Genomic DNA, 25,610 nt, shown 5'->3' on the forward strand with positions numbered 1-25,610 from the left:
TATGGTAATACGCTAGGCGACTTGCCAGTGCCGATTAATCAATGACTATGCGGGATTTTTGCAACAGTGATTATAATAATAGAATTAACCCAAAAGATATATTAACATTATTGTTTACACAAAAAATGGTGCAAGCAAATGTGTTAAGTAAATGGGAAAATGGAAAGTGCATTATATACATATAGGTTGAAAATTTTGAAAGCTGCATTTAAATGGGTAGAAAATGATCAAAGCTAAAATAATTGAAGACAAATATAATAGGAAACAAAATGCATTCATGAAATATTCAATACAAATGATGTGATATGAGTTTAATATCTTTTACGGATGAAAACAAAACAAAACAAAACAAGTGAGATAGAAAACATTGAAAAACATCACGTACAGCCTTGCCTCCACCTTCAAATTCCTTGATTGCTCGATCTGCTTTAATTTTTTCGATTTCTTCATTGGACTAGTGCTCCTAATATTCTGTAAGAAACAAATATTGTCAAAAAGGGGTGAAAAGAAATGAGATTAAAATATGTTGAGATTAACAAAAACAAGAAACAAAAATAATGGCAGTAAAGGGTAAAGAAGACAAGATTTACGTGGTTCGGCAATGTGCCTACATCCACGGGAGTGAAACGATTCTTATATTCATAGTGATAGTGATAGTGGTGACACAACCCCAGGGCGTTTGGTTGGAGGGATTTTAAATTCCCTTCCCACTTAATTCCCACCTAATTCCAAAGACCATTAAATTCCGTAGTTTGGTTGAAGGGAATTGCAATTCCATGGAATTGCAATTCCCCCATTTTCATGGAATTAAAATCCCATGTCCCCCCCTGGTATTTTAATTCCTGGGAAAAACAGATAGTGATGAGTCAAAATTACCCCTTCCTTTTTTAACCTAAAATTAATGTCTAACAACAATAATGGACATTTTTGACTTTATACTACTTATTCCCTTTCAATTCCCATGTATACCAAACATAGAAATTGAAATTCCCAGTAATTTTATTCCTGTCAACCAAACACTGGAATTTAAATTCCCACTTTATTCCCAGTAATTCAACTCCCATAGAATTATAATTACTTTCCCACATAATTCCCTCCCTCCAACCAAACGCCCTTAGGGATACAACCAATATATTTATAGGCATCCAATCCCTATACAATAGGTCTACCCGTTTCACTCTTACTTCTAGTATGAGACAAACACTTATTCCTAATCCATATATGAGACAAACTCAACAATCTCTACCTTGGCGAATATGTTCTTTAGGAGAAAAGATAACTCAACAAATCTCCACCTTGACGAATATGCTCTTTAGGAGAAAAGACTTATCTCATCATCTCCACCTTCACATATATGCCCTTTAGGAGAAAAGACTTCTCCACCTTCGCAAATATGTCCTTTAGGAGAAAAAGATAACTCAACAAATCTCCACCTTAGCAAATATGTCCCTTAGGAGAAAAGACTTATCTCACCATCTCCACCTTCACAATTATGCCCCATAGGAGAAAAAAACTTATCTCACATATACACATGGGTAGGAACAACCATGTTCATCCCAACTAGCCAGCCATATGCACCACGCAGCATCAAACGTTTTCCAGCATGTACACGAACCGCTTTGTCCCAAGCTATTCGCCCCTCAGCCGTCGACCTGTTATACCAGCCGCGACTCATGCTTACTGTCTCGTTTAACTGACCTCCAGCATCTGGCCCATACCAGGTCCATGTCCTTTCCTGGTATCCACACAACAGCGCCCCTGCAAAGTCACACTGAACCCGTGTGCCTTGCCCAATGCTCCACTAACCAGCTATCGCCACTAGTTAGCAACACGCACAACGCAGCATCAAACGTTCCCAGTGCATGTTCATGAACCGCTTCATCCTGAAGCGTCCGCCCATACCAGCCGTGACTCTTGCCAAGCGCGGCTCATACCAGGTCCATGTCTCATGACAAGCCCAATCCATACCAGCCGTGACTCATGCCAAGATCTACCCGTTTCACTCCTACTTCTAGTATGAGACAAACACTTATTCCTAATCCATATATGAGACAAACTCAACAAAATAAATGCAAAAATCAAACCCTACCAACTCCACAAAGTGTAGTCACGAACGAACAACAAGTTGATCATCTCCATATAAGCTCCGCTCTTTTTGAATGTCCTTAGCTAAGTCCACAAGAGAAAAACAACAATATTTCAACTCAATCAACTGCAATGTAGTAATGTCTGCAAAGCCTTCGGGGATCTTTTCCAAGTCGTTGCAGTGACGCAATGCTAAGCGTTGAAGGACAGGAAAATGTTCACTCACAGTTTCCCAGATCTTCAATTTCGTCCGACTGATGAACAAAAACTTCAATTTGGGGAACCCACCGCCTCTAGTTTCCCACTCCTCTCCCATCTTATATGCTAGGAGAAGTTTGAGCGATTCAAGATTTGGCAACATACCGATGACTGTAATAGCTTCCCAATTGAGTTGTGTTTTCCAAATTATCAACTTCTTAAGGCTTTGTGGAAAGAAGTTAACATCACTTCTAAGTTTGATTGGTTCGGAGTTGATATCTTCAACTGTTAGTTTCTCAAGCTTAGTTAAGTAGTGAAGATTATCCCACTAGGTTTCAGTTTGAAATGCACGTGTTTCATTGCATCTAATCCCCAACACTTTAACATTTGGAATCTTCAAAACAAATTCTTTGGTGCACTGGAGATAAGGCACCCAATAAAGAGTGTGCAAAATATCATGAACTGGAATCTCATCAGTATCTATTGGGAATGGATAGGGATACTTGATAAACCTCAAATTTTGAGACTTCCATAGACCTTGCAACCATTTACTGCCAATCTCCTCATCATCACTGTCAATTTGCTCTGAATTTCGAAGCTTAACAATTAAAGTTTGTAAACTGCGGTGATGTTTCAGCACCCTTACACACCTAATTCTACTCAAAGCTAGGTACCTTAAGAGAATCAAATCCGAGATGTCAAAAGTTGGAGCCTTAGCAAAGCAAATTGTCCTTAGATCCAGTACCCTTATCATCTTCAAAGACACATTTTGTATCCAAAATATCCTCCCTAAATATCCAGAATCACCAAAAAAGAATAAAAGGGTACGAGATTTATGAAACTTATAGTTGTCACTGAATTTGGACACAATACTCATTGTTTGAAATGTTAACCAACGGTTTGCACTTTGCATATTCCAACGCAAAACTCCGCAAATATATAAAAGCATATGTGTAACAGAAAATTGTTTGGTTTTTACTGCTAAAAAATAAAAGTAAAAAAAAACTAAAAATATAAAAAGACAATGGCAGCCCGTTGTCACCCAATCCAACTTTCAACCTTCTTTCAAGAAAAGCAGTGACGAACTTCTCTTTTTCTATTTCTCTCAAGCACAAGTCAGATAACAAATCGTGCAATCTACATGTCTTGATATTACCAGTGAAACTTAACTTGCCAATAAGTACTAGATTTCTGTCAATTAGATCATGTAAGTAACTCATGGCACCCTCTTCCAAACTTCTACCACTATCTTCCCTAACAAATCCCTCTGCAATCCATAAATTGAGAAGATCCTTTGTGGGGATTTCTCGTCTAACTTTAGGAAAGACTCCAAAGTATAAGAAACAAGCTTTTAAATGGTAAGGCAAGTTGTTGTAACTGAGGGTGAGTATGGTTGAGCATTGGTCATGAAGATCTGAGGTCATTGGTAGATTCATTGCTGAGGCAATACTCTGCCAATTTTCTACTGACCTTTTGGTTTTGGAGAGAAGCCCTGCGGCTACAGTAATAGCAAGTGGTAATCCTCGGCATTTATTAACAATGCGCTTACCAATTTCTTCAATTTCTGGAGGCAAATTTATGCTTCCCAGCTTCTGGGAAAACAGTTCCCAACTTTCATTTGAATTTAGGAAAGGCAAGTTGAAAACATAGTTACCTGAACATCCACTGTAATCTGCTATCTCTTTGAGTCTAGTAGTCAACAATATGCGACTACCGTTGGAATCATCTGGGAAGCATCTTTGTAGATCATCCCATCCTTTGCTGCCCCATATGTCATCCACGACAAGAAGATACCTTTGACCCATCAGGCGCCGACGTAATTTGTCTGCAAGCAGGTCAACACTACTAATTTCTTCATCAGTCATTTGTACCACAGAACGGCACAAGTCGTAGCGAATTCTCCACAGATCATAGTGTTGAGACACGGTTGCCCAACCAAGAACATCAAAGTGAGCTCTTATTGATGGATCATCGTAGATTTTTTTGGCCATAGTTGTCTTGCCAATGCCTCCCATGCCAATAATGGATATAACTTGTCGTTCCTGAGTGGAGTGTTGAAGGAGAATCTCCTTTATACTCTCAAATTCTTGGGCGTGCCCTACCATTATTGCATCATCCTGCTGCAGCTTTGATTGGGGATTATATGACCACCACATTTGGGTAGTGTTTCTTTGCTGAATAAGCCCTTCAGTGTGTTCTGCAAGACGTCGCAAGATTTGGTGGAGTCTTTGATGAGAAGCTCCATTGGAAAGGATCTCCATTACTTCAGATTCAATATCATCTTCAGCTCTGAAACTTATGTCTTTAACTCTTGCAATAACATCTTTCTCGGCCTGGCTAACATTGAGCTTTTTCTCAGATTCCTCAAGAAGGGCTACCAAAACAGAAAGCCTTTGATGAAGACGCTGGATTTCATCCTTGTAATCAACAACCAAGATTGGTCGTGGCTCTAAGAACTGCAACTCTACTGTTCGGATAAGAGAGGTGAGACCAACATAGGCCATCCTTCAATTCACTCTAATGTTTTCTTGCTCTCTCTAGATTTGTGTTATCAAGAATCAACACTTTTAGCTAGAATTGTTTTGCATATAATACTTCTGAATTTGAACTTATAATTTTCAATCTCAAAACTCACACCGCTCCTACTTCAATCAATATATTTTAATATTTTCTTATTTTATTTTATTGCCTAGCTAGTCAACTCCCTAAGCCGGCCTTATCCTCACAAAGTCACAATTGGAGAGATAACGTATAGAAGGGAAAATTGTAATTTATGCATCTTCATAATATGCCCATTATCAATGTCACTCCTAAATTATTAATAGTGTAAATGTTGCTCTTCAAAACGGTATATATATTGTCTCTTTCGTACCGTACGGGAGGGGCAATTTATGTACCGTTTTGAAAAATGAATGACAACATACATGTACTACGGGAGGGCACTATATGTGCTGTTTTGAAAATTGAGGGACAACATTTACACTTAATAATTCAGGAATGGAAAAAATTACACTTTTGGTCCTATGACTATAGGGAGTGCATTAATTTCGGTCCGTGACTTTTAGAACTAACAATTTAGTCCTTTAACTATGCTTATTTTAGCAGATTTGGTCCACCCGGCCAAATCACCGGGGAAAAGTTGCAGGAAAAACGTAAAACATTTTTAATTATTTAATAATGGGGACAAATTGGTCATAGAGAGGAAAGCATAGAGAGGAGGGAGTAGTTATAGAGAGGAAAGCATAGAGCGGTGGCGGTTGGGCGGTTTTGCAGAAGTCCATGAAGAAACTTCACTTCGGGAGCTGGGAAGAGAAGAAGGCGGCGATGATGGAGATTAAGATGGTGGCGCAGCAGGACTTGAAGCGGCGGAAATCCATGGCAGAGCTCTACGTTATTCCGCCGTTGGTATCCATGTACGACTCTCAGGTGGCGGAGCGACGGAGGTTGGCGGTTCAAGCATTGGTTGAACTCGCAAATTTGTTGGATATTGTCGCCGCCGTTGGTATCCATGTTTCCGTTTCCGCAAGCGCATCAAGAAGAAGAAATGGCTCTTTTTTAAATTAAAAAAAATGGCTTAAAATGACCATTTTGCCCCCATGAATAAATTTTTTTAAAGGAATTATGTTTTTCCGGCAACATTTGGCCGGGAGGACCAAATCTGCTAAAAAAACGTAGTTAAAGGACTAAAGTGTTAGTTTTAAAAGTCACGGACCGAAATTAAAATGCCCCCTATAGTCATAGGATCAAAAGTGTAATTTTATCTTCAAAAATTATATTGATTATTGATATATTATGGAGAGTCATAAATTACAATTTCCCCTTTATAGAATTTAAAAGAGTTAAATAATCTTAAAATTTGTCAAATTACTCCGGAAGGTACTAATAATGTGATCAACTTGGAATATGCTAAGAATATCCAATTCATTTTTTATTTTTTTTTTTGAGTAATAGTGACACAATTGTCATGATCTTTCTTATGGGAGAGTTACTACATGACATCTAAGCACAACGTGCTTGACATCCAATTCACTTATTTGAATTTATTACTTTCAAAAATTACTCAGACAAGAAAAAAAGGTAAAATTGGCCCCTAAAGTAAGAACTGCAACTCTAGTGTTCGGATAAGAGAGATGAGACCAACACAGGCCATCCTTCAATTCACTCTAATGTTCTTGCTCTCTAGCTTTCTCTGATCTTAGCAAATTTTTTTTTTTTTGGATATACGCTCTATTTGGTAAATTAGTTAGCCTATTAATTAATTTTAGCTTATTTAACCATTATTAGCTATTTGACTTGATTAAACAATCAATATGATTGTTTGATTAATTAACTTTTTGTAACAATTTATTATTTCAAAATGCTAAAATTTAAAAAGTTGTTCAAAGTAACTTTTTGAAAAAAATCAGTTTACATATTATCAGGTATCAACTAACAACTAATTTACCAAACCCCCATAATTTTCAATCTCAACTCACACCGCTCCTACTTCAATCAATATATTTTAATATTGTCTTATTATATTTTATTGCCTAGTCAACTCCCTAAGCCGGCCTTAATTATCCTCACAAAGTCACAATTGGAGAGATAATTTATAGAATTTAAAAGTTAAATAAAATTTGTCAAATTACTTTGGGAGGTACTAATAATGTGATCAACTAGGAATACGCTAAGAATATCCAATTCCCTTATTTGAATTCATTACTTTCAAAAACTGTTTGACTTGTTTGATTAATTAACTTTTTGTAATAATTTATTGCTCCAAAATATTAAAATTTAAAAAATTGCTTAAAATAGCTTTTTCAATTAAGTTTTTGAAAAAATTATTTTACAAGTTATCAGCTATCAACTAACAATTAATTTAATAAACATTTTTCTACAATCAACTAATGTTATCAATTAGTCAAATTTACTATCCCAATCAACTAACTGCTATTTATCAAATTCCATAATAATATTTGAACTTTTCCAACAACAGGTTGATTAATATTATTAATGAATGCACGGTACAAGTATGCTCAACTTGGCACATGCAACTTGTAGAGGTTCCCAAATTCCTCGTATAATTAATTACATGTAGTCTGCTCTATTGTCTCAGTCTTACTTCAGCCATTGTATTTTAGTATTTTGTTATTTTATTTTATTGTATTGTCTGCCGGCCTTGTTTATTAATAATACCCTACATAGTAGGACAGATAATTTTTAGGATTTAAAATATAATTAATGCTCTCCATCCACCCCTCCCATCTTCCCCTCTTTAGATGATATTTTCTAATTAGATAATTAACTTTTTTTGCAATTTTCAACACTAAGCACAAGGATCAATGATAAAATGTGTGGAAAAAAAAAAAAAAAAAAAAAAAAAAGGAAAATGGTACTTCTTCCCCCTAAGTCATATACTTATAGCACTTTCTCCCCCTGAATTATTCAAGTGGCTGTTTTTCCCCCTGAAATGTTAAATGGACATATTTACCCTTAAAATAAATATTTAAAATAAATATTTCATTTATTTTCCTTCTCCAACAAATTATGACAATAATTTGGTTCAAACCAAACATACACTATAGCAACCAAACCGAAATATTCCAATTACAATTTAGAATCGAAACTCAATATTTAGAGTTTATTAAAATCGCGAACCGGAACGGACGATTCATGTACCCAACTGAAAAAATAAAATATATTTATTGTTGAATTTAGACTATTTAAAATAAAAAATAAAATTTTAAAATAAAGACGGTTCAAAATTGCGAACCGGATCCAGAACCGCCGATTCACGGTTCAAGATCCAATTTTTTTATTCATAATTTTAATAAATTGAAATCCAAATATTAGGTTCTGGATCTGAATCATAACCGGAAACTTTTAATTCAATTGCTATAGTGTCCGGTTCAGTTTGATCTGAACCGTGGTCATCCCTACGTATACGTGATAATTTGTTGGAGAAGTAAAATAAATAAAATGTTTACTTTAAGGGTAGAAATGTCAATTTAATATATCAGGGGAAAAAATCACCACTTTTAGAATAATTGAGGAGGCTAATGTGCTTAGCTAAATAATTGAGGGGGAAAATGGCTATAAGTATATAACTTAGGGGGGAAAAGTGACATTTTCCCAAAAAAAAAAACTATTGATGGTAGTGACGTATCACCATCCATTTGCATCTCACGTCATTGCCTCATTGCTGCAGAGCTTTAAAATTAGCAAGATCCACCGTTCAACACTAGGACGATGATGCTTTTTCTCATTTTTTCATGATAAATAATATAATCTTATGGGAATAATAATAGTTATGAGAAAATTTTATATAGATAAATCTAATTTACAAAATACATGAAGAGATGTATTTATAAGAGTACAAAGATTATTAGTCCTAATGTATAGTGAGAGGGAGAATGAATTCTAATGTAAATAGAATACATAGTCATAATACGCCTCCTCAAACTTAATGTTCTTTGAAGAGAACATTGATCCAACTTGTCCTTTAGAACATTGAATCTAGTTGTGGTTAGTGGTTTGATGATGATGTCTATCAGTTGATCCTTTATAAAGATGTAATATACTTGTTCTGTTGATGTTACTTTCTCACGAGAAAAATAGTAATCTATTTCTACATGTTTCGTTCGGGCATAGGGCTGTTAACGAACCGAACATAAACGAACAGAGGTTGTTCGTGTTCGTTTGTTAAGGAATTTGGAGTGTTCGTGTTCGTTTGTTAAGGTTTTTGAAAATCTTGTTCGTGTTCGTTTGTTAAGCGTTTGTTAGTGTTCGTTAACGTTCGCGAACACGTTCACGAACGTGTTCGTTAACGTTAACGAACATGTTCGCGAACGTGTTTGTTAATGTTCGTGAACACGTTCACAAACGTGTTCGTTAACGTTAACAAACACGTTCACAAATATGTTCATTAACAAGCATGTTCACGAACATATTTATTTACGTTCATGAACACTTAATAAACAAAAACCTGCACATGTTCATGATCACAATTCGTTCGTGAACAATAAATAATCTACGTTCACGAACAATAATCAAACAAACAACACAACTACATAACTAATATAATATAATATAATATATATGTTTGTGAACATGTTCGCGAACATTATTAAACGAACACAAACGAGCTTGTTCACGAACATTATTAAACGAACATAAACGAACTTGTTCACGAACATTAGTAAACAAACACAAACGAGCTTGTTCACGATCTCTTAGCAAACGAGCTTAGAACTGTTCAAGCTCTGTTCGTTTATTAACCGAGCTCTAAATTTTGTTTGTTAATGTTCGTTTACATTAACAAACGAACATAAACGAACGCTTACCGAACACGAACACGAGTAGTTTGCCGAAAGCTCTGTTCGCTAACACCCCTATTCGGGCATTAAAAAAAAAAGATTTACACACAAATATGAACATCAAGATTATCACACAAGCTAAGAGTCAGGAAGATTTTAGTACATTGAGACCAAGTTCTCGAAGGAGAGCAAGTAACGATGTTATCTCAGCCGAGACATCTATTGTACACTTAAATTTTGATAAATATTGATTATTTATCAATATTAGTATATTTGAATATATTTGAAATATTTTGGATAATATTGATATTATCTAATTTGTTAATTAGATAATATCAAAAGAGTTTGAGCTTATCAAAACTCTCTATCCTACAGCTATAAATAGGAGCTCTCATTTCTATGTAATCTCACACATCCTAGGAAAAGTGATGTAAACATCTAGAAAAATATTATTCAGGATCACAATAAAAATGTGATACTGAAAGTAGAAGTCTCTCCTCCATAATGATCATAATGATCATGCCTATGCCTATTGATCCAAACCTCCATTGAAGATCAAACCATTTGAACCCGGAGGCCCTTCAAGAAGAACAAGCTATATATACAAGCCCTTTTTTGAAGATCAAGCCACTTGAAACCCGGAGGCCCTTCAATGGTGGAGTGTTCAAGGCACCAATTGAAGAATCAGAGGATATCCAGAGACATGTACCCACACCGCATTGATACTTGATATGTAAACCAGAACTTTGAATTTCTAAATATATTCTTACCCCAATTTATATATATTCTGCTTCTATTGAGGGTCTAACCATTCTCTTTTCCTTGTTTTATTGGCTTAGCTTTCCGATCAAAGCACAAGTTGGTTTTCACTTTTTGATTTATGTGTATGATGAACAAAATTACTAGTGAAATTTCTCTTGATGGATAGGAGAAGAGTGGCATATAAGAATTACACCATTTTCTAACCCTATATATTCTGTGTCATTTAATTTACTTTAATTTACACATTTCAATTTCTTGCATATCATACTTATTACTGCCTCAAATTTTCAAACATGTAGCTGCTAAGTCCGCTTATAATTAATATTTCCGCGGAGGATTAACTTTGACAAAAATTTCCTCAAGAACAAAAAAAACTTTGACAAAAATTTTTCTTTACTAATTACACTTTAGAATAATAGAATTAACTAAAAAAAAAAACTCAAAAAAAAAAAAGAATTAACTCTGATGGTTTAATGAAATCGGGTATAGGAAATATAGAATGGAATAATAGAGCTATTATTGCCAGTGGGGCGCGAGGCCCACATAAACGCGCACAAGCCCAATGTCGCAGGCCCAGAAACAATAGTACAGGAAAGTATACGGTGAAAAGGGAAATAAACGGATAGACAGAAACCTGAATTACATGCATAATGCCAGAATCGATCTTTGGACCAATTAAGAGAGAGAGAAGACTTAGACCGCCAGGCTACCAAGTCTTTTGTGTTTCTTGCCCTGTCCTAAACTGATCGCAGCCCCCCCCCCCCCCCCCCTTTTATACCCTCTCAGGACTTCCGCATACCACCCACGTGTACGACATCTACTGGCCTCCAGCTCCCACCATACACGTGTCCTCCCCTCTCCACACGTACCCCCAACTTCTCGAACGGGACCGATTTTGTCGAGCACTCTCCCGGGATCCCTGCTCCTATACGCACCGCCCTCCGTCAACTGCCCTTCCGTGTGCAGCATGCATGCACTAGCCGCCATTCCACCTACATGCATGCATGTACGTAGTCTCCAACAGCGTGCATGCAACCGCCATCCGTACTTGGAGCCATCCGTACTTGGAGCCACCACCTTGTACGCATGCAACCGCCACCCGTGCGCGCAACCGCCACCTTGTACGCATGCAACCGTCATCCGTACGCGCAGCCGCCACCTTGTACGCATGCAACCGTCATCCGTACGCGCAGCCACCACCTTGTACGCATGCAACCGCCACCCGTGCGCACAGCCGCCACCTTGTACGCATGCAACCACCTCGCATACACGCGTGCATGCATGTTTGCGAGGTCCAAGCATACGTATAGGCATGCATGCGAGCCCATGCGTGTGAGCCCCCCTCCTCATCCCTTTGGGCTCACACTCTCTAATCTACTTGGGCCAGACCCATTACATTATTTTCCATCATAAGTCCCCCACTTCTATTAATCATTGGTTAATGATTAAAAGAAGTAAGACCCAGTCCACTAAGCAAGGCCCAAATTCCATGATAAGCCCTGGAATTAAATGACCTTAATATCCATTTCCTCCCTCCTTTTCGGCCAATTACGACTCCTATTCCCTCTCCAACGCAATAGCTCCCTTCTTCTTCGCCACCACTCCCCCGAAAACCCCGTCTCCTCTGCCGCTTATGCATCCCCACCACGTCAACCGCGCACTCGAGATCACCCTAACATTATCGTCCGCTTCCTTTGTTGTACCCTCGCTGACTGCCGCCAACAGCATGTATCTTGTCATCTCCTCTTCTTCCACCCACGATCAAGGTCTCGCCACAGGTGCCGCCGCGACGACCAACACTCCCCCGATTGCTCCCTCCACGCCCGATGCCTTCACGACTATGGGGACCCATGACGTTTACCCTACCGTCGGCGACCGCGTCGCCTCCGTCCGCTTGTCGACTTCTACCCCCGCAACACCCACTTACAAAGAGTTATCTCGATCGCTTTTCGCCGCATCATCGCATGGCACAGCCGGGTCAGTCCGCTAGGACGCGACCGCGGCCGCCACCGCCACCGTGCCTGTTGCCCCTCGCAATCTGCTCAATGCCGCCGAAAGCTGCTGAAATCCCTTCGCCGTCTCTGCTCCCCGTTCTCGCAAGGCAATGCTGTTAGATCACTCTGACTGCGCACCCACGCCTGCAATTGCCACTCATGCCGCACTTACCGATGCTACGCTGAATGCCACTACCGCTAGCCAAAGGTTGGTACCCCTTGTTGTTAATCTTGTAGATGATGGGTTCCCTCCGACCTCCCCAAGTTATTGTATTTTGGATCCTTCCGTTCCCCGCGGGATCCAATCTTGTTTGTCCAGTGTTGAGTTGATGTCTCTAGATGAATGGTTGGGTGAGGGGGTAAAAATTATTATCCAGGGCGCCACGAATACCATGACTGAGCTTCCGGGCCCTCTCTTGGTGGCAGTCCATTTCCATTCTATTCAAACAGGTCTCCAATTTCCTTTACACCCTCTAGTAGCCAAATTCCCTTGCGTCCATAACGCCATTCCATGCCAGCTAACCCCCAATGTGCACAAACTTCTCTTCTTACTTGCTTTCTTACGAGATGTCTCGAGGTTAGCGTACCGGCCTCTTTGTCTCTCTTCCTGCAGATGTACCGTGTGTACCGCGTCGGCGGCCAAACCGCCTTGCTAGATGGAGAAGATTTACTGGTCAGTGCATTGCCAGATCCTACCATGGATGGTGGTCGGTCTTCCTCGATGATGGATGCGGACATGGATCTACCTACTCTGATCGCTACTTGCGTAGTTTCTGTGAGGATCGAGGAGCCGTCGTCGCCTCACCCCCCTTCACGACATGAAGAGTACGAGCCACATGGTCCCTTGGCCGCGCGGGGGTTTGGCGATGTCGCTGCTCGGGCTCTGCAACCATACAAGCCCAGCCACATTGAATTCATTCGGCGAAGTGTGCATGACATGGTGACTCCCTCCAAACGGTTTTGGATGGATAGCAGCTCCATGGATGCACTCAGCTCCCACCCGGCTTTACTGCCCGTATCGCCTGGTCCTGACCCCCTTTTTTTTAGGTGACTATGCAGGCTATTGGGTTGCAGCAACGATTTAGATGCGGCCACCAAGGAGTATACCGAGTCTGAACGAGCACGGGAGATGTTGGTAGCCGATTTAACACGATCGGAACAGAATCACACGCAATTGCGCATGGCGCATGATACATTGGTGGCTGAGCATGGTCGGTTGGAGAAAGCATTCCAGGCTTTGTAAGAGCGACTCATACAACCGGAAGCCCTTCACGCTACTACCATGAAGGCGGCCATTCTAGATTGGCGAGATTTTGACGATTTTGTGCGAGTGGCGGATGGGCATGCCATGTCATGTATGCCTACTTCTTGGTTGGCATCCCCTCATATGTCAGGTCAGCCGATGATGGACCCCATGGCTAATTGGCGGGAGGCTCAAGATCCTCGTCAGTTACATGTCCTCCTTCCGTGCAGATCTTTCAATACTGGGTGACCACGCAGGGTGGTCGGGTTGCTATGGCTCCTCTCGCAGAGGTTTAGTTGCGAGAGACGTTGGAGGGTCAGAGCCGAATAGTTCGCGAAGGTGAGACTTCCTTTTACATGGGACAGAGGCAAATGCAAGAGGTCCTCTACAACAACCACCTCAACCGATGATCCCTACTACACCATCCCTGCCTAATAGTGCTTTCCTGATCACTCCAAAGAGATCAGGATGTGGAATCAGTTCGTCTCTCACGGCGCCGTACGACCCAGCTCCCATTACCCGGTCACCTCCATTATTCACCACCCCCACTTGGGCCAAGACTTTTCTTATAAAATGGGCCCTGACCCTGGGTATCCTGGCCCCATCTCAAGTGCCTAGGGGTGTAAATGAGCCGAGCCGCTCACGAGTCGCTCGTGAGCAGTTCGGTCAACGCTCGGCTCGAACTCGGTCAAAATTGAGCTCGACTCGAGCTCGAGCAGCTCGTGGATTAAACGAGCACGAGCCGAGCTTAGGTATTGTAGGCTCGCGGCTCGACGAGCCGCTCGCGAGCCTTATAATATATTGTATAATATATATATATATATATATATATATATATATATATATATATATATATATATATATATATATATATATATATATATATATATATATAATTATATTATATTTAGTATATAAAAATAATAATTAGGGGAGGAAAATTAAAATAGTTTAATAATTATGTATGGATAAAAGTCATAAAACAAAGTAGTTTAAATTTTAAATCAAACAGGTCAAATTCGAGATCAAAATTGAGCTCAAATTCTAACCTAAACTCGAGCTCGAGCATGAGCATACCCAGGCTCGGGCTCGGCTCGGCTCGTTTACACCCCTACAAGTGCCCCACTTTCATTAGTTGTCTCTGACCAGTAAATAAAGTATATATGCTCTTGACCTTCAACGCACCTCGACCCTTCCAACTCCCGGCCTGGAAGCTCCCCCTTCCCTACAAGAGAAAGATAGAAATACTCGCCACCTTCCCTTCGCGTGGGCTTACTGGGACGCCATGCCGCGAAGGGTATCCTAGCGGCCCACTGAGGAGCGGCACATATTGAACGCTGAGTCGCATAATTTAAACTACTAGATTGCTGCGAAATGGGATAGGATGCGTCGACCGCATTGACCGCTAAGAAGCGGGGTAGTAATAAGTCGACCGCTGAAAAGCACGACAGTGCACGTCGACCGCTGAAAAGCACGACAGTGCACATCGACCGCTAAGAAGCGAGAAAGAAATACTTTTGACCGCTAAGAAGCCGAATGGATAATAAGTCGGCTGCTACAGGCCTAAATGGAAACGTGTACGCCCTCGGCTTTGAGATCGCATCCTGTTAACCTGGGTGTACCTGTAGATGGGCTGCATGCTACCTCATGCTAGCACCACACGCTGGTTTTTTTGGGTCGGCAGAAGGATCCGCCGCACCGCGTGAGTGAGCCGGGGGCTTGTCTCAGTCGCTCGCGGCGTTTGTTATTTTGTTTTTGCTTTGATGTGATCCCTCCTCGCTTTTTTCTTTTATGCTTTTGCTACATGGTCAATAATACAACTCGTTTTTCATACTTGTATTTGTGTTCCTCTACTGTCATTGCCTGCAAATTAGGTGTGGGTTTTTGTGGGACTGTGCCACGTTCACCCGTAGTAGCCCATTTTTTTTTTTGGCTTGCACGCTGGGCTGCGTACCTTTCCCTGCAGGGCCAGGTGGATATGTATATGCTCATCGTTTATGGCATACTAGTGTGTGGACCGCTTGTTGCCTCATGCTGGCACCGCACACTATACTCCTTTTGTTTGTTTGTTTGTTTTTTTTGGGAGGGGGGGGGGGGGGGGGGAGTACGGCGCGCGCTGGGCTGCGTACCATACCCTGGAAGCCCAGGTGGATGTGTGTATACCCCTCGTCTTGGGGATCGCGTCCCCTTCAACGATGGTATACTAGTGTGGGGGCTGCCTGCTGCCTCATGCTAGCCCACACACCGTGTGATTTTTTTTTTTCAAGAATGTACGCTGGGCTACAATCCCTGTAGGCCCAGGTGATGATGCGCATGTCGGAGCGGAGCTCGCGTTCATGCGGGTAGATAATAAAGATTCATCGTGTTAGGATCAACACAACTTTATTATGCTTAATAACGAGGATGAAAAACAGAACCAGAAAGAGAAGAAAATGTGAAAGCGTACCAAATCTAGGAAAGGAACTTATGTATTCCGCGCCCCTCCGGGAGACGGCATCCGCTACCCCACGCTAGGCCCGCGCGTACCGTGTGGAAGTCTACTTCGAGATCTGTTCATCTGGGTGCTCGCTAGGACTTGAGTGCGTGATAGAATGTAAGAGGATGGGTAAAGCTACGAACGCACGCTTTTTGTAACGGTCTCCACAGACGGTGTCAATGATGGTTTTAATGAAATCGGGTCTACCATAAACCGGGTATAGGAAATATAGAACGGAATAAAAGAGCTATTATTGCCAGTGGGGCGCGAGGCCCACATAAACGCGCACAAGCCCAATGTCGCAGGCCCAGAAACAATAGTACAGGAAAGTATACGGTGAAAAGGGAAATAAACGGATAGACAGAAACCTGAATTACATGCATAATGCCAGAATCGATCTTTGGACCAATTAGGAGAGAGAGAAGACTCAGACCGCCAGGCTACCAGGTCTTTTGTGTTTCTTGCCTTGTCCTAAACTGACCGCAGCCCCCCCTTTTATACCACCCACGTGTACGACATCTACTGGCCTCCAGCTCCCACCATACACGTGTCTTCCCCTCTCCACACGTACCCCCAACTTCTCGAACGGGACCGATTTTGTTGCGCACTCACCCGGGATCCCTGCTCCTATACGCACCGCCCTCCGTCAGCTGCCCTTTCGTGTGCAGCATGCATGCACTAGCCGCCATTTCACCTACATGCATGCATGTACGTAGTCTCCAATAGCGTGCATGCAACCGCCATCCGTACTTGGAGTCACGACCTTGTACGCATGCAACCGCCACCCGTGCGCGCAACCGCCACCTTGTACGCATGCAACCGCCACTTGTGCGCGCAACCGCCACCTTGTACGCTTGAAACCATCATCCGTACGCGCAGCCGCCACCATGTACGCATGCAACCGTCATCCGTACGCGCAGCCACCACCTTGTACGCATGCAACCGCCACCCGTGCGCACAGCCGCCACCTTGTACGCATGCAACCACCTCGCATACACGCGTGCATGCATGTTTGCGAGGTCCAAGCGTATGTATAGGCATGCATGCGAGCCCCTCTCCTCATCCCTTTGGGCTCGCACTCTCTAATCTACTTGGGCCAGACCCATTACATTATTTTCCATCAAACTCAAAAAATATATTAACATTATTTTTTACACAAAAAATGGTGCAAGCAAATGTGTTAAGCAAATGGGGAAAATGGAAAGTGCATTATTATATTATAGGTTGAAAATTTTGAAAGCTGCATTTAGATGGGTAGAAAATTATCAAAGCTAAAATAATTATATTGAAGACAAATATAATAGGAAATAAAATACATCCCATGAAATATTCAATACAAATGATGTGATAAGAGTTTAATATCTTTTACTGATGAAAACAACAGAAAACAAGAGAGATAGAAAACATTGAAAAACATCATCACAGCCTGACCTCCACCTTCAAATTCCTTGATTTCTCGATCTGCTTTAATTTTCATTCTATTCTTCATTGGACTGGTGCTCCTAATATTCTGTAAGAAACAAATATTGTCAAAAAAGGGGGTGAAAAGAAATGAGATTAAAATAAATGCAAAGATCAAACCCTACCAACTCCGAGTGTCATAGTCACGAACAACAAGTTGATCATTTCCATATGAGCTCTGCTCTTCTTGAATGTCCTTAGCTGACTCCACAAGAGAAGGAAAACAATCTTTCAACTCAATCAATTGTAACGTAGTAATGTCTGTGAAGCCTTCGGGGATCTTTTCCAAGTTGTGGCAGTGATGCAATGCTAAGCGTTCAAGGACAGGAAAATGATCACTCATAGTTTCCCAGTTCTTCAATTTCGCCCCACTGATGTACAAAAACTTCAATTTGGGGAATCCACCGTCTCCAGTTACCCACTCCTCTCCCATCTCATATGCTTGGAGAAGTTTGAGCGATTCAAGATTTGGCAACATACTAATGATTGTAATGGCTTCCCAACCAAGTTCTGTTCCCACAATTTTCAACTCCTTAAGGCTTTGGGGAAAGGAATTAATACTTTGAAGTTCGAATTGTTCAGACTCGATATCTTCAACTATTAGCTTCTCAAGCTTAGTTAGGTAGTGAAGGTTATCCCACCAGGTTTCGGTTTGAAATGCACGTATTTCAGAGCATTTAATCCCCAACACTTTAACATTTGGAATTTTCAAAACAAATTCTTTTGTGCACCGGAGATAAGGCACCCAGTAAAGAGTGTGTAAAGTATCTTGAACTGGAATTTCATCAGTATCTATTGGGAATGGATATGGATACTTGATAAACCTCAAACTTTGAGACTTCCATAGACCTTGCAACCATTTACTGCCAATCTCCTCATCACTGTCAATTTCCTCTATACGGCATGAATTTGGAAACTTAACAATTAAAGTTTGTAAGTTGTGGTGATGTTTCAGCACCCTTACATACTTAATTGTACCCAAAGCTAGGTACCTTAAGAGAATCAAATCCGAGATGTCAAAGGTTGGAGCCTCATCGAAGCTAATTTCCACTAGGTCCAGTACCCTTATCATCTTGAAAGACACATTTTGTCTCCAAGATACAGGTAGCCCAGAAGCTCCAGAAACACCAAAAAAGAATAAAAGGGTACGAGATTTGTGGAAATTATACTTGTCACTGAATTTGGGCTGAATATACGTTGTTCGAAATGTTAACCAACGGTTTGCATATTCAAACAACGGCTCGGTGTCACCCAATTCAATAACATTCTCACTCCTTTGATGAAAAGCAGACACAAACTTCTCTTTTTTTACTTCTCTCAAGCACAAGTCAAACAACAAATCGTGCAATCTACATGTCTTAATATTGCCAATGAAACTTAGCTTGCTAATAAGCACTAGATTTCTGTCAATTAGATCTTGTAAGTATTTCATGGCACCCTCTTCCAAACTTCTACCACTATCTTCCATAACAAATCCCTCGGTAATCCATAAATTGAGAAGATCCTTTGTGGGGATTTCTCTTCTAACTTTAGGAAAGATTCCAAAGTATAAGAAACAAGCTTTTAAATGGTAAGGCAAGTTGTTGTAACTGAGGGTGAGTATGGTTGAGCATTGGTCATGAAGATCTGAGGTCATTGGTAGATTCATTGCTGAGGCAATACTCTGCCAATTTTCTACTGACCTTTTGGTTTTGGAGAGAAGCCCTGCGGCTACAGTAATAGCAAGTGGTAATCCTCGGCATTTATTAACAATGCGCTTACCAATTTCTTCAATTTCTGGAGGCAAATTTATGCTTCCCAGCTTCTGGGAAAACAGCATCCAACTTTCATTTGAATTTAGGAAAGGCAAGTTGCAAACATACTTACCTGAACATCCACTGTAAACTGCTACCTCTTTGAGTCTAGTAGTCAACAATATTCGACTACCGTTGGAATCATCTGGGAAGCATCTTTGTAGATCATCCCATCCTCTGCTGCCCCATATGTCGTCCACCACAAGAAGATACCTTTGACGCATCAGGCGCCGACGTACTTTGTTTGCTAGCTCAGCAGTGCTTTTCACCTCATTGATTTCTTTATCAGTCATTTGTGCAACACAACCGCACAGGTCCTGGAGAATTCTCCGCAGATCATAGTCTTGAGAGACGGTTGCCCAACCAAGAAGATGAAAGCGAGATCTTATTGATGGATCATCATAGATTTTTTTTGCCATAGTTGTCTTGCCAATCCCTCCCATGCCGACAATGGATATAACTTGTCGTTCCTGAGTGGAGCATTGAAGCAGCATCTCCTTCGTCCTCTCCAATTCTTGGGCGTGCCCTACCATTATTGCATCATCCTGCAGCTTTGAAGCTCCTCCAGCTATGATGTGCTCTTGGTTTGATTGGCCGGGATTATATGACGACAGCATTTGGGTAGTGTTTCTTTGCTCAATAAGCCCTTCAATGTCTTCTGCAAGACGTTGCAAGATTTGGTGGAGTCTTTCATGAGAAGCTCCATTGGAAATGATCTCCATTACTTCAGATTCAATCTCATCTTCTGCTCTGAAACTTATGTCTTTAACTCTTGCAATAACATCTTTCTCGACCTGGCTAACATTGAGCTTTTTCTCAGATTCCTCAAGAAGGGCTTTCAAATGACAAAGCTTTTGACGAAGACACTGGATTTCATCCTTGTAATCAACAACCAAGAATAATCCTGGCTCTAAGAACTGCAACTCTAGTGTTCGGATAAGAGAGATGAGCCCAACACAGGCCATCGTATCCTTCAATTCAATTCACTCGATCTAATCAGTTCTTGCTCTCTCTAGCTTTGTTTCATCAAGAATCAACACCTTTAGCTAGAATTGTTTTGATATAATACTTCTGAATTTGTACTTATAATTTTCAATCTCAACTGTACTCACACCACACCTACTTCAATTAATATATTTTAATATTTTCTTATTGTATTTTATTGCCTACTCTAATCTCTAAGCCGGCCTTATTTATTAATAATATCCTGCACAATTGGTGAGATAATTTAAAGAATTTAAAAGAATTAAATAATCTTAAAATTTGGCACATTACTTTGGGAGGTACAAATAATGTGATCAACTTGGAATATGCTGATGAATATATATACAATTCACTTATTTGAATTTGAACTTTGCCAAACGACGACAGGTTTATTAATATTAATGCATGCGCAGTACAAGTATGCTCAACTTGCAGATTTGCAGATCAGAAGTTCCCAGATTCGTCGTATAATAAATTACATGTTGTCCTAGGTTAATGGTGATGACATGGAATTTTTTACAAACCCCAATTCTCTGATTTGAATTTATTACTATAAAAAATTAGTAATTATAATATAATGGACCTAATATAATGAAAACAGTGAGGTACTGTTAAAAATATACTTCCTCCATCTCAATGGATTGTTTAACATCATTTCTTATTAATTAAATCATTTCTTTCATAGGGATGCCTCTAACCGTAAGCGTAAAACTTCTCTCTAGAATTAAAGATTCTAATGGGAACTGAGTTGGGAATGCTAATATGAATACTGTGATTCTGGAGTACTTTGTGAATATCTTTAAATCTAATAGCATGCCTATTGTGATGATTCCTTCTTTAGTACTATACCGCCTTGTATCTCTCAGCAGCAGAATGAGACCCTCCTTCGGCCTTTTGAGGTTGAGGAGGTCAAAACGACTCTCTTTTCTATGTTTCCAGACAAGTCCCCAGATCCTAATGGGATGAATCCGGACTTTTATCTGCATTTTTGGGATGTTGTTGGAACGTAAGTCTCTTCTTTTGTGCTTAGTTTGCATTCTGGTTCCTTTCATGATGGCTTGAATGAAAGTAATGTTGTTTTAATCCCAAAAAAGAATTAGCCTGAGTTGGTGTTTGATCTTAGGCCTATTGCTCTTTGTAATGCATGTGGTCTATAAAATTATGGCTAAAATGATTGCGAATAGGATGAAACCCTTGTTGGATGATGTGATTTTAGAATCTCAGAGTGCTTTTATCCCTAACAAGTTGATAACTAATAATATTCTAATTGCTGCGGAGGTGGGTCATTATTTGAATAGGAAACACTGTGGGAGTGTTGGTTGGGGGCACTAAAATTAGATATGGGTAAAACTTATGATAAAATAGAGTGGTCTTTTCTACGTGGTATACTTTTGGCGTTGGGTTTTCTTTGACAAAAGTTTTTCTTTACTAATTACAATAATAGAATGAACCCAAAAAATATATTAACATTATTTTTTACACAAAAAATGGTGCAAGCAAATGTGTTAAGTAAATGGGGAAAATGGAAAGTGCATTATATATATACATAGGTTGAAAATTTTGAAAGCTGCATTTAGATGGGTAGAAAATGATCAAAGCTAAAATTGAAGAGAAATATAGTAGGAAACAAAATACATCCCATGAAATATTCAATACAAATGATGTGATATATATATATATATATGAGTTTAATATCTTTAATTTTATAGATGAAAACAAAACAAAACAAGAGAGATAGAAAACATTGAAAAAACATCACAGCCTGGCCTGGCCTCCACTTTCAAATTCAATTCCTTGATTGCTCGATCTGCTTTAATTTTCATTCAATTTCTTCATTCGACTGGTGCTAGCTCCTAATATTCAGTAAGAAGCAAATATTTTTTTTTCCGGTGAGGAGTAAGAAGCAAATATTGTCAATGAAAAGAAATGAGAATAACATAAAAGCAAAGATCAAACCCTACCAACTCGGAGTGTCATAGTCACGAACAACAAGTTGATCATTTCCATATGAGCTCTGCTCTTCTTGAATGTCCTTAGCTGAGTCCACAAGAGAACGATAACAATCTTTCAACTCAATCAATTGCAAGGTAGTAACGTCTGCAAAGCCTTTGGGGATCTTTTCCAAGTGGCGACAGTGATGCAATGCTAAGCGTTGAAGGACAGGAAAATGATCACCCACAGTTTCCCAGTTCCTCAATGTTGCTGAATTGATGAGCAAAAACTTCAATTTGGGGAACCCACCGTCTCTAGTTTTCCACTTGTTTCCCATCCTATACGCTCCGAGAAGTTTGAGCGATTCAAGATTTGGCAACATACTGATGACTGTAATAGCTTCCCAACTGAGTTGTGTTCCAGTAATGCTCAACTTCTTAAGGGTTTGTGGAAAGGAGTTAATACTTCCAAGTTTGATTTGTGCGGAGTTGAAATCTAAGACGTTTAGTTTCTCAAGCTTAGTTAAGTAGTGAAGATTATCCCACCAGGTTTGGGTTTGAAATGCACATCTTTCAAAGCATCTAATCCCCAACACTTTAACATTTGGAATTTTCAAAACAAATTCTTTGGTACACTGGAGATATGGCACCCAATAAAGAGTGCACAAAATATAATGAACTGGAACATCATCAGTATCTATTGGGAATAGATAGGGATACTTGATAAACCTCAAATTTTGAGACTTCCATAGACCTTCCAACCACTTACTGCCAATCTCCTCATCAATCTCAGTTTCCACTGGACGCCATGCCATTCGAAACTTAACAATTAAAGTTTGTAAGTTGTGGTGATGTTTCAGCACCCTTACATACCTAATTCTACTCAAAGCAAGGTACCTTAAGAGAATCAAATCCGAGATGTCAAAAGTTGCAGTCTCAGCGAAGCAAAATGTCCTTAGGTCCAGTACCCTTATCATCTTGAAAGACACATTTTGTCTCCAAGATACAGGCCTCACAATATCTCCAGGATCCCCAAAAAAGAATAAAAGGGTACGAGATTTGTAGAAATTATAGTTGTCATCACTGAATATGGGCCGAATAGTCATTGTTTGAAATGTTAACCAACGGTTTGCACTTTGCACATTCCAACGCCAAACTCGGTAAATATATAAAAGCGCAAATATAAAAGAAAATGGTTTGCTATTCAGTAAAAAACTAAACAAATAAGAAGACAACCGCTGCCCCGTGACACCGAATCCAAATGTCAAACTTCTATCATGAAAAGCAGTCACGAACTTCTCTTTTTCTACTTCTCTCACGCACAAGTCAAATAATAAATCGTGCAATCTACATGTCTTGATATCGCCAATGAAACTTAACTTGCTAATAAGTACTAGATTTCTGTCAATTAGATCTTGTAAGTAACCCATGGCACCCTCTTCCAAACTTCTACCACTATCTTCCCTAACAAATCCCTCGGCAATCCATAAATTGAGAAGATCCTTTGTGGGGATTTCTCTTCTAACTTTAGGAAAGACTCCAAAGTATAAGAAACAGGCTTTTAAATGGTAAGGCAAGTTGTTGTAACTGAGGGTGAGTATGTTTGAGCATTGGTCATGAAGATCTGATGTCATTGGAATATTCATTGCTGACGCAATACTCCTCCAATTTTCTACTGACTTTTTGGTTTTGGAGAGAAGCCCTGCGGCTACACTAATAGCAAGTGGTAATCCTCCACAATTATACACAATGCCCTTACCAATTTCTTCAATTTCTGGAGGCAATTGTATGCTTCCCAGCTTCTGGGAAAAAAGTTCCCAACTTTCATTTGAATTTAGGAAAGGCAAGTTGCAAACATACTTACCTGAACATCCACTGTAATCTGCTACCTCTTTGAGTCTAGTAGTCAACAATATTCGACTACCGTTGGAATCATCTGGGAAGCATCCTTGTAGATCATCCCATCCTTTGCTTCCCCATATGTCATCCACCACAAGTAGATACCTTTGACCTATCAGGCGCCGACGTAATTTGTCTGCTAGGTCAGCACTGCTTGTTTGTTCTCCAGTCATTTGTACCACAGAACAGTACAGGTCGTGGAGGATTCTCCGCAGATCATAGTGTTGAGACACGGTTGCCCAACCAAGAACATCAAAGTGAGATCTTATTGATGGATCATCATAGATTTTTTTGGCCATAGTTGTCTTGCCAATCCCTCCCATGCCGACAATGGATATAACTTGTCGTTCCTGATTGGAGCGTTGAAAGAGCATCTCCTTCGTCCTCTCCAATTCTTGGGCGTGCCCAGCCCCTACCATTGCATCATCCTGCTGCAGCTTTGAAGCTCCTACAAGTATGATGTGCTCTTTGTTTGATTGGGGATTATATGACCACATTTCTGTAGTGTTTCTTTGCTGAATAAGAAGCCCTTCAGTGTCTTCTGCAAGACGTTGCAAGATTTGATGGAGTCTTTGATGAGAAGCTCCATTGGAAAGGATCTCCATCACTTCAGATTCAATCTCATCTTCAGCTCTCAAACTTATGTCTTTAGCTCTTGCAATAACATGATCTTTCTGGGCCTGGCTAACGTTGAGCTCTTTCTCAGATTCCTCAAGAAGGGCTACCAAAACAGAAAGCCTTTGACGAAGACACTGGATTTTATCCTGGTAATCGACAACCAACAATGGTGGTGGCTCTAAGAACTGCAACTCTAGTGTTCGGATAAGAGATATGAGACCAACACAGGCCATCGTATCCTTCAATACTTCTGAACGAATTTGAACTTTGCCAACGACGAAAGGTTTATTAATATTAATGCATGCACAGTACAAGTATGCTCAACTTGCAGAGGTTCCCAAATTCCTCGTAGTATAATAAATTAGTATATATTTTGTTATTTTATTTTATTGTATTGTCTGCGTGCTCTACTCTCTGCATTGTTTAAAATATGCCGGCACAAGTATTGCCGGCCTTGTTTATTAATAATATCCTGCATAGTAGGAGAGATAATTTCTAGGATTTAAAATATGAGTAATGCTCTCCATTCCTCGATCTAATCTTCCCCTCCATAGATGGTATTTTCTAATTGAAGAGTTAACTTTTTTAAAAAAAAAACTATTGATGGGGTCACATAAGTCAGGACACCAATTCAAGCCACATCATGGAAGAAATATTAGGGAAAAAATTTAGTGGGGAAAATATCATTTTCCTTAAAGAATTAAAATATTTTTTAAATTTGTCACATTACTTTGTGAGGTACTAATAATGATGTGATCAACTTGGAATATGCTAGCCAACTACTTCATATATTAAAATAGGTGAAGATCACACTTCTATGAGACCGTCTCACGAATCTTAGTTCGTAAGACGGATGGGGTCTAAGGCAAAT

The 25,610-nt window shown here is 40.1% G+C and overlaps 1 protein-coding gene and 1 long non-coding RNA gene across 8 annotated transcripts; one reads left to right on the plus strand and one right to left on the minus strand.

The window, feature by feature from the left end:
- Positions 1-182: 182 nt before the first annotated feature.
- LOC109191794 (putative late blight resistance protein homolog R1A-4) lies at positions 183-24,979 on the minus strand. Of its 7 annotated transcripts, XM_019342463.1 has the most exons (3): positions 24,802-24,979; positions 17,640-20,101; positions 17,352-17,570 (listed from the first exon to the last, which is right to left on the minus strand). In XM_019342463.1, exons 1-3 carry the CDS (start codon positions 24,970-24,972, stop codon positions 17,384-17,386), a joined length of 2,820 nt encoding a protein of 939 aa, XP_019198008.1. In that variant the 5' UTR covers positions 24,973-24,979; the 3' UTR covers positions 17,352-17,383. The 7 variants fall into 7 exon arrangements, with proteins under 7 accessions (XP_019198009.1, XP_019198012.1, XP_019198013.1 ...); XM_019342464.1 differs by lacking the exons at positions 17,352-17,570; positions 24,802-24,979 and adding an exon at positions 183-471 and having other exon boundaries at positions 17,644-20,359; XM_019342467.1 differs by lacking the exons at positions 17,352-17,570; positions 24,802-24,979 and adding an exon at positions 183-471 and having other exon boundaries at positions 17,640-20,359.
- LOC109191797 lies at positions 3,944-20,409 on the plus strand. Its single transcript, XR_002055979.1, has 4 exons — positions 3,944-4,767; positions 6,414-6,451; positions 9,196-9,198; positions 20,308-20,409. It is a non-coding gene; the product is annotated as an uncharacterized LOC109191797 (long non-coding RNA).
- Positions 24,980-25,610: the final 631 nt, after the last annotated feature.

The sequence above is a fragment of the Ipomoea nil genome, unplaced genomic scaffold, assembly GCF_001879475.1.
Source record: "Ipomoea nil cultivar Tokyo-kokei standard unplaced genomic scaffold, Asagao_1.1 scaffold1720, whole genome shotgun sequence".
Lineage (NCBI taxonomy): Eukaryota > Viridiplantae > Streptophyta > Magnoliopsida > Solanales > Convolvulaceae > Ipomoea > Ipomoea nil.